The 9,343-nt window shown below is 51.1% G+C and overlaps 1 protein-coding gene across 1 annotated transcript; it reads left to right on the forward strand.

Annotated features, from left to right (window-relative positions):
* Positions 1-4: 4 nt before the first annotated feature.
* On the forward strand, positions 5-8,880 carry DUSP5 (dual specificity phosphatase 5; the record flags this gene model as incomplete). The annotated part of the gene is made up of 4 exons (XM_010007930.1): positions 5-152; positions 4,463-4,605; positions 6,067-6,286; positions 8,469-8,880. Coding segments are annotated over 4 exons (912 nt in total), but the record flags the coding sequence as incomplete, so codon positions are not given.
* Positions 8,881-9,343: the final 463 nt, after the last annotated feature.

Below are 9,343 nucleotides of genomic sequence, written 5' to 3' on the forward strand. Positions count from 1 at the left end.
GGGGGGGGCCGCTCGCCTGGCCGCCGTGGTGGTGCTGGACCAGGGCACGGGGCACTGGCAGAAGCTGAAGAAGGACAGCACGGCTCAGATCGTCCTCAACGCCCTGCTCTCCAGTCTGCCCGAGGCCGGGGCCAGGGTCTGCTTTCTGAAAGGTGAGAGGGGCGGCCGGGAAAGGGGGGGCCGGGGCTGGGGGTAGGGTCGCGGATCGCCCCTCAAAGTCCCCCCCACGGCCCCAGGTGCTCCCTTCCTCTCTCCTCCGCGCCGCAGTTAACCTGATTATTGGTGGAGGGCAGGGAGGTAACGCCGGGATTTCGTTTCTTTTCCACCCACTGGAAATAAATCCCGGATGGGCTCTGCGGGATGAGCCCAAATGCCTTTCCGCTCACCCCCGCCGCGCGTTTAAGAGGCTGATGTAAAGCAAATAATATAAGGGAAGAAGGGCGCAAATAGCAGATTATCAAAGGGAAAGGGAAGCGAGGGAGATCGAGGTTGCGTGGAAAATAAAACCAGCCCCGCGGGTAAGAGGGGAGACCAGGCCGCAGCTTCTCCCTCTCCGCCGGGTCACACAGGGTGCCCAGTTTTGGGCGCCCGAAAGCCGGGGATCGGTGCCTGCTCCTCCACCAAGGGCGGAGAGTTTTATCTCTTTCGGGCATATCGAGGCTGGCAGGGGAAACCCATACCCGAAACTACGGGGCTTGTCGGGGGACATAAATACCTTCTCCTCTCACGTGTATTATAGCCCTTTGATTGCTGTTCTTTATTTCCCTTCCGTGTAACGTGGGGACAATAAACCGATTAAAAAAATACTAAATAAAAGCAGCTCGCCCTTTCTCTGCCCTCCCTTCCCTGCTTCCGCTGCTCCCGGCAGCGTCTTTGTCCTTTTGCCCTCTCTGCTTCCTCAGCCCCTCTCCCTCCCCCTTCCCTCCCCTCGGAGCGGGGCAGCGCCCGCCCGGGGCATCGCACACCCGGCTGCCGGGGGGCCACGCCGGAGGAGGGTTTAGGTTCCTAAACAACCCCCCTTGCCATCTCCTGAGGCTATGGAGAAAGCACAGATGGAGGAGAAAACCAGGCGATGTTTCTTGAATGAACTCTGCCCCTGGCCAAAGGGGTTAATTCGCTTTCATTAAGCCTTTTACCACACTAGTTGTTGTCCGGATGTGTCCAGTTTGTGCATCCTATAACGAACCGTGCCCAGAGGGCATCACCACCGGGAGAGAGGCACTTCCAGCCTGGATATTGCCCGATATCAAGGAGGGGGGAATCTCCCAGGCTGGTGTGCCATCACCCTGGCCGTGTCCAGCCACTGCCAGCCTGCTCTGGGATCTGACAGGTGCCCCGAAAGCACCAATTCTGCTGCTGCAGGGCAGGATACTTGCACTATGCTAGGTCAGGCAAATCTATAGGGATCCCATCAAACTAGAAATGAAGAAACATCTCCAGGGTCACGCTGGGAAGTCTGTGGCAAACCAGGGGCTGAATTAAGCCCTGTTGACTCTCAGCCTGCTCGTTTAGCCACACGATCGTCCTTCCCTCCTCATGTACCAGCCCTACGCTTTGAAGTGGTGACTGTGGCTGTGGGCAGTTTATCTGGAGTGGGAGTTTGATGTAGGTTCTGCTTTGTACCTCGTGTGTATTGCAAAGTGTCTGTCTTGAGAGCCTGTTGATTTCAGGTTAGAAAGATTCCCCCTTAGTGGATGAAAAAGTTTCCCCTTTTTCATGCTGCTTTTCCCCTTAGCTTTGCTGGAAGTGCTCTGGGTTCCAGAATCAGGCCTGTGAAGTCCACAGCTCCTTTTCAGATCCGGTGTGAACTGAGGAGCCAGTGACTCAGTGGGCTGATTCACCCAGGCCACAGACCCCCCAGGAAGCTGTTGTGATCCAGGGGACGATCTCTGGGACAGTGGAGATGTAAATCATCCTGAGGCACTGGGCACTACTCAGAAGAAAGGGTTCCTTGGAGGTCTGTAGCACCGACCTTGCAAATAACAGGCTGTAAAACCACCAGAAAAAAAAATAACCTCCTTGAGGTTCCCCTCCTCTTACATTCCTGTTTTCCCTAGGTGTGGGGGAGCTGGGAGGAAGTGTTGGCTTCTTAAGGGCTGAAGTGTTCTCATCTCGGAAGCTGCAGTGATGAGCTAAGACACGAGGTCACCCCCACCACCTCATCAAGCATCCTTGGGATCTGGCCCCAGGCAGGGCAGCTAGTGCAGTGCAATTGCACGGCAAGTTGCACGCTGGCCTTGTTCCTTCCCTCGCTTTCTGGCTTTTAGGGGTCAAGTGTGTCACATCTTTCATCTGTGTAGGTGCAGTTTCATTCTGGCTGAGCTCAGCCCCAGCAGGGCAAGCATGTTTGTGCAGCGGGGGAAGAAGAGTTTGCCGAAAGATAAAATAACGGATCCTCCCTTGGGTGCTGACAAGAATTCTATTATTTATTGATTAAAACCGAAGCGCAGCCCAGCTCTCCGTGATGAGCAATCTAGTATTTGCAGAAATGACCTCAGGGAAGCTAGGTTGAGTGGGGAGGGGGAAGAGAGGAGATTGCTGGAGGACGGATGAGAAGATGACTCACTGTAAGAATGGTCTGCAAATATCCTGATCCCCAAGGCTTGTAATTAACCATTCACCAGCTGCATGCATTAGCTGCCCCAGAGACAGGAGACACACATGCCTGTTTGAACACACACGCTGATTTGGCTTGGGCTGCTTTCTGTGTTCTTTAAAGAGAAAAAAACAGCAACACGGGGAGTAAATGGGGATAATGGCTATTTATACAAACTGAACATGTTTTTCCTATGTGATAGCAGTGGTTGGGTGGCGGGGTGAGGGGGAGGTAAGGTTAGCTATGCAAAACAAGAAGGTTTAAAAGTCCACCCCAGAAAGGGCAGCTGGAGATCAGGAGAGCGAGTCTGGAGAGCTGCTTGTGTTTGTTGACTTCTCACACTGCAAGTTGTTAGGGATATCGTTTTATCAACCCAGTTGTTGTGGATATCACTTTATCAACCCCCCTTCATGGTCTCCACGGTCACTTGGCTGCTTGACCCACTGCTTTGTGCTGTGGGCTCTGGGGTGAGCTGGCTGAATGTGGCTGGGGAGTAGGAGGAAAGGTGGCACTTCGCAGTGAGCACCAGCTGACTGCAAAGTCACCCTGTGCCCTCCGTCATGGAAAACAAACTTTCATCATGTTCAGTGGGCTTTGGATGGTGCCAGCCACTTGCAACATGAGGACCCCACAGCAGGACTGAGTGGGCGACCTCATGAATTTGAGCACACATCTGCCCAAACATTGCAAACAACGGAGACACCAGCATCAGGGGGCTGAAATGTCAGAGGTAGCTGTATTGGGCAGCCCTGGCAGTGAGGGTGACAGGAGCCCTGTGGCTGCTCAGATCTTCAGCCCTTTGTTTTGAAACCCTTCCTTGCGCCGGGGCACCAGCACCCACACTGCTTATCAGGGTGAAACAGTTGCAGATGAATGATTTGCACCAGAGGGTTTGCTTTCCTAGCCTGCTTTACTTGAAGGCCGCACTCCAAAGGATTACTCAATCTAGCTGTTGGAGAGCTTTCGCCATTCATTTTTGTTCTGAAAAAGCACAGGTGGCAGACACGTGGCACAGCACTGACGTTTCCAGTCTGCTTCTGCTACCTGACTTGTTCTCATGTGCTTTGGAGGCTCTGTGCTTTGTACAGCACAGTCCCAGCCTGGAAACAGGCAACGTTTAGCTGAGGACAAACTTTGAGTAACAATGTAATAATAGGATTAATTCCTTTTCATTAGCAACACACTGAATTATACGAATGCAGTACTTAACCATGTAGAATAGCTCATGTGGGGCTATTCTGTTGTCAAATGCTGTCACAGGATTTCATTAAGTTTTATAGCTGTTATTTAGCAGATTGGTTTCAGTGGGACTGCCTTTGTTACCTCCCTGTCTTGTGCATTGTGATTAATGACAGAGTTGCAAGCACACCCCTCTTGTGCTTATGTCCTTTCAAAAATAGAAATAAAATATTTCTCATGTTGTCACAGCATATATAGTAATGATTTAGAGAGGCTGACTCTTGAGTTCAGAAATCTCAGTCTCAGATGCTGGAAATAGTGCTCAAAGAAACTGCTCTAATAGAGCTCCCATGGGAGGGAGTTTAGTCCCTGCTCTACTGGAGTTAATGGTTGCTAGACTCACCAGAATTACATTCGCTAACAGTTTTACTCTGGATCCACGGGCTTTTGGCAAGTTAATAATTGTCAGCAGTATCAGAGGTTTGTTTTCCGGTGCCCGAAGCATTTTAAACAAACCTGCTTCCCCAGGGGAGGGCTATCCCTCATTAACCCCCCAGGGCCCAGCTCTGCGCGGTGCTGCCCCCGCTGCCTCGCAAGCGCCGGAGCTTTAATTAAACGAAAGCACAAACATTCATGTCTTTCTTTTTTTTTTTTTTTTTTTTTTTTTTCTTCTTTCCCCCCCCCTAGGGGGATATGAAACCTTTAACTCGCAATATCCTGAGTGCTGCGTGGATGGAAAACTCATTTCCCCAGAGAGGACTGAGGCGGAGAGAAACGTCGCCAGCCACTGTGAGAAGCAGAGTGCCAACCACAAACCCGCTTACGACCAGGTGTGTGTCAAGGCTGTGGCGGGTCACCCTCCTCTGGGGTCTTCTCCCTCCTGCCACCCGGCTCTACTGAAGCTTGTCTGGGTGCTGAGGGCCCTTGTGCTGGCGTGGGTGGTCAATGAGCTGTCGCAGTCCAGGCTGGCAGCTTGTGTGTTGAATTGAGGTGCCCTGTGTGTGCTGCTGGTCAGCATCGGCTCCACCTGGCTTCAAAATCAGGTGGCAGAAGGAGGAAAAACACCCTGTCTAGCCCCAAAATGCTATTTGCAACCTGTCTATCACACAGCCAGGCAGCATCAGCCGTGAGCAGCTCACACTTCCCTAGGAGCCATCGAGCAGGCAGGGGAGAGGCTGCCAGGGGTGCCATTTTTCTGGCAGATGAAGAAAGACACTTTGCCTGCACCTCCTGTGAGACCCCAGGAGGGACCTGAGGCAGGCAGGGGGGCCCGGGGCTGTGGGACTGCTTCTGGGAACAGGCAGTGGCTCTCGAGAGCTGCCCTTGGGCAAGGTAGCGGGGTTTCCACAGGGGAAGTCATCATGCACCCACCCTGCCCGGGGAATACGTGTGCTCTGAGATGTCACCCTGCGGCCGGGCCACTTCCGCTGGGGTGCACGTTTCCTGGCGCAGGGGGAGCCCCCAGGAGGTGCCCCTTTGTTCCCCTGGGGCCACCTCCTTCCCTGAGCTCCATCCTGCTGCCTCTGCAACCTCCCAGCTGTCCTCGGTGCGTGGGACCCACTGGGTGGGCAGCTCGGGGTGGGGGGCGGGAGGTGTGGAAAACCAGTTTCTTACAGCCAGGGGCTGGCAACAACCCTTGTGCATCATGGAAAGTCACCTGTGATCTCAGAAACCTCTGTGTCAGGCGGTGGTTTTCTTCTTTCACAGTCTCGTCACCCAGCCTTTGTGCTGAGGAAGGAGGAACCGAGATGACATCTGGGGGTGGGTGACACCTCAGAGAGGCACGGGGGGATGGGGCTGCCCCTCCCCGTTGTGGATGGGGAGCCTTGCTGTGATTGCTTTCTTTTGCTTTGCTTCACCTTTGAGGGTGTGAGCAGAAGGGCCGAGCTAAAGCAGCCATTTCCTTTGTCCTCCTCTTCCTCCCTGCTCAAGCACTGCTTGCCACCTCTCCCATGTTTGGGTAATTTCTGGGAGGGAACGGCCTTCATGGATGAAAGCACTTTGGGTGCATCCCAAGGGGCAGCACTTTAAAGAAAGCCAGAGGCATCCTGCACGCAAGTGGGCTGGTCTGACTTTGTACCTCTCAGATGTCGACAAGAAAATGAAAACATTTTTCCTGTGTGGGCTTTGCCATTGCAGTGATTCACTGGCTGGCAGCACTGGGCTCCAAAAGCACTGGTGAGGCAGGGACTAGACACCCGTGCAGGCTCCTTTGCCTTTCTGTCTCTGGTATCAAGACTCAAATACCCTTGAAAAAAAAGAATTACATGTTCCTGCTTCTTCTCTTCCAGGGTGGTCCAGTTGAAATCCTGCCTTTTCTCTACCTTGGTAGTGCCTATCACGCTTCCAAGTGCGAGTTTCTCGCCAACCTGCACATCACGGCCCTGCTCAATGTCTCCAGGAAAAGCTCAGAGTCCTTCAAAGACCAGTATTGCTACAAGTGGATCCCAGTGGAGGACAGTCACACAGCTGACATCAGCTCACACTTTCAGGAAGCCATTGACTTCATCGGTAGGTACAAATCAAGAAACTTTCAGATCTTCCTATATTTTAAATTCATCTATTGTAAAATACATATTGGTAGGAAGGATACATTTTTTTCCTGAATGTTCCCAGATGTCACAGCAGAAGTTTAAGCTTCTCTTCCTCAACATCTGTCCTGGCAGAGGGATTTTGTTGAGGAGGGAACGAAGAGGGATATTCAGAGCAAAGCCTCTGTCCTTCTCTCTGGCTCTCCAGGCTGGGAGGCTGAGGAAGGAAAATGCCTCCTCTTGGCTGCTGTCAGGCAGATGAGGCAAGTGAGCTGGTTAGCTTTATTTTCTTTATAATGCAAGCGTAGGTGTAACTTCAGCATGACAGGAAGGAAAGCAGCATGGCTGAATACCACCAAAGCTTCTTGAGTTTTGTAAAGGAAAAGCCCATGCTTGTTCCTTGGACTTGCATTCCAGAGCCTATAAAAGCCAGGCACAGCAGGACCACCTTAATGCCTAGCTGTGCTGGGATATCTCAAAGCCAGGTCTTGGGAATACAGCATCTCCCTTCAGCCCAGTGCTGTTTCCATTTCTCGTTTTGATCATGATGGTATGTCACCCTTGAATCAAATACGTCAGTGCAAAAAAATCAGGAAGACTTCAGAAAACTTTGGGCCACCTCCTCCCAAATCTTCCTGCACTAGGTGGGGTAGGTGAGTGGCACACTCGCCAAGCCAGGTAGAACAAAGGAGAGAGACTCTTCCTGAGAGGCAGGGCATGGTTTGGTGGGGTGGAGCAGCCTCAGCCTGGGTGGAGATGGTGTTGAAATGAGTGCTGTTGCTCTCCAGGAACATCTGATGGAGAAACAGAATAAAATCTCACTTACAGGCTTGCTGGACTCATTTCTCAGATGAGTTTGAGTCCTTCAAGAGTGCAGGCAGAATTACAAGAAATGGATCTGAGGGTGTCCTCTGAGCTCTTCCCCTTCCTGGTAAGGGACTTCCCACGCCTTTCAGGAAAACGCTCACAGCACTCTTCTGTCCCATCCCCAACTCCTTCTGATAGTTGTTGAGTCACTTGGAAACTTCCCAGGTTTTGAGAATTACTTTAGTTTTCACTTTTTTATAAAATGACATGTGGTGTAGATGCTGGAGATGACTCAAATCCATGTCTTCCTTATTTTGTGCAGTGGCTAAATATAACTGGTTGTGGTGACACCAATCCCCTGGCAGACAATAGAAGACAGGCAAATGATAACTTGCTCAGTTCTGTGTTGTTTCAGTGCCATGCATTCAGCACTACTCTCAGAGTGGTTCTCCAAAAATTGGAGCTTGAATGTACTGCTCAAGGGAACACAGCAGAGAACACCTATTTTTGAACTGCATTTTTGTGTGGAAAGAGCTTATTTTAAGTACATTCTCTTTAATCTAATAACAATCATTGTGTTGTGTGAGTAACCACAGTGGCTCCTGTTGTGTAAAATGGGTGCTTTGCATAAGCCTTTTATATCCTGACTTAAGTCCAAGCATCCTTTAACCAGGCTGTAATTAGCAACTGCCTACCAGTCCTTGTGTGCTTTGTGGCCAGGCCCCAGGGAGTGAGCTCAGGCTCTCCACCCAAGGGTACCCGCCAGGGCTCAGCTCCTGGTACTGGCTGCTAATCTGCAGCCAGTTAGGTTGGACTTCAAAGAAAAGTCCTATTTTTCTAGCAAAGCTGATGAGTGGAAGGGAGCCCTGCAGTTCTTGCCTTTGAATGGTGGGAAGGCTGGCCAGGCTGGGCTTGGGTTGGCCCTTTGAGCCACAGGTGGGGAAGTGCAGGTACAGCAGAGAAATGCAGGTACAGCAAACACAATCATTGCCCAGATACCTGATCTCACAATGCTCTGCAAAGAGTTGTTCCAACAGAGAAATAGGCAAGTGGGAAGGAGAAAGGGGAGGACCCTCCTTAAAAAAAAAAATGCAGAAAGAGCCAAATCAGAGTCCTCAGATCCTGAAACAAAGTGTCATCTGCAGATCAGCTCCACCTCAGGCTGGGTTTTGTCAGCCCTCTTTTCTAATCTCCACGTTACTCTTAGTACCCAACAGAAGAGCAAGCCTCTTCTTGCTGGTCACTTGCTGGTGAGCTGGCTCTATACCATGCTCCTCACCCACCACTGGAGGTGTGCTGCGGTGTCCTCTCCATCCCAATGACAACTGATGTCTGCAATGACTTTTTTCCCCTAGACTATGTCAGACGAACGGGAGGCAAGATCCTGGTGCACTGCGAAGCGGGGATTTCCCGCTCTCCCACCATCTGCATGGCGTACCTCATGAAGACCAAGAAGCTCCGCTTGGAGGAAGCCTTTGACTACATCAAGCAGCGCCGGAGCCTGATTTCACCCAATTTTGGTTTCATGGGCCAGCTGCTGCAGTACGAGTCGGAGATCTTGTCTTCCACTCCCAGTCCACCCGTCACCTCGTGCAAAAGAGAAGCTGCGTCTTTCTTTGCAGAAGAACTGACGTTAGGCAAAAACTTTGAAGGGTCATGTTTTGCCTTTCCTACCTCAGTGTTGAGTTCCGTGCCCATCCACTCTCCTGTCCACCAGCTGAAGCCCAGCCCCATCACGGCATCTTCGTCCTGCTGAACACCCCGGAGAGACCGGAGCTGGCGTGGTCCTCTGATCTGGACTGTGACTCCAACAAGAACATTTCATGAACGTGCAATAGAGAAACCTCATCAACTTAGTCTGAGACAGAGCTATTGTCATGGGTCATACTTTCCTGTATGCTGTGACTGTAAGATGCAAGTGCTCTAAGTGTGGCAGGTTTTCTGAACTTTTATTGTCCTTTTTTTAGAGAAAGAAAAAAGTGCTTTTTTTTAGGATTTTATCCACAGTGTGTGCACCCACTACTGTATTTCCAGACTCCCAGGGAGCAATGAGAAGTCCATTTAGTACACTCTCAGTTCCCATCTCCTTTCCTTCCTTATTTTTGAAAGGCCATTATTTTTATTTAAAGTTTGAAGCAATAAGCAGCAGTGATGGGGAAGAAAGCAAAACAAAAAGCACCACCTTTACCACGGCATAGGTGATGGGAGTGAATATTTGTTATGCTTTTTC

The sequence above is a fragment of the Chaetura pelagica genome, unplaced genomic scaffold, assembly GCF_000747805.2.
Source record: "Chaetura pelagica isolate M959 unplaced genomic scaffold, ChaPel_1.0 scaffold531, whole genome shotgun sequence".
Taxonomy (NCBI): Eukaryota; Metazoa; Chordata; class Aves; order Apodiformes; family Apodidae; genus Chaetura; species Chaetura pelagica.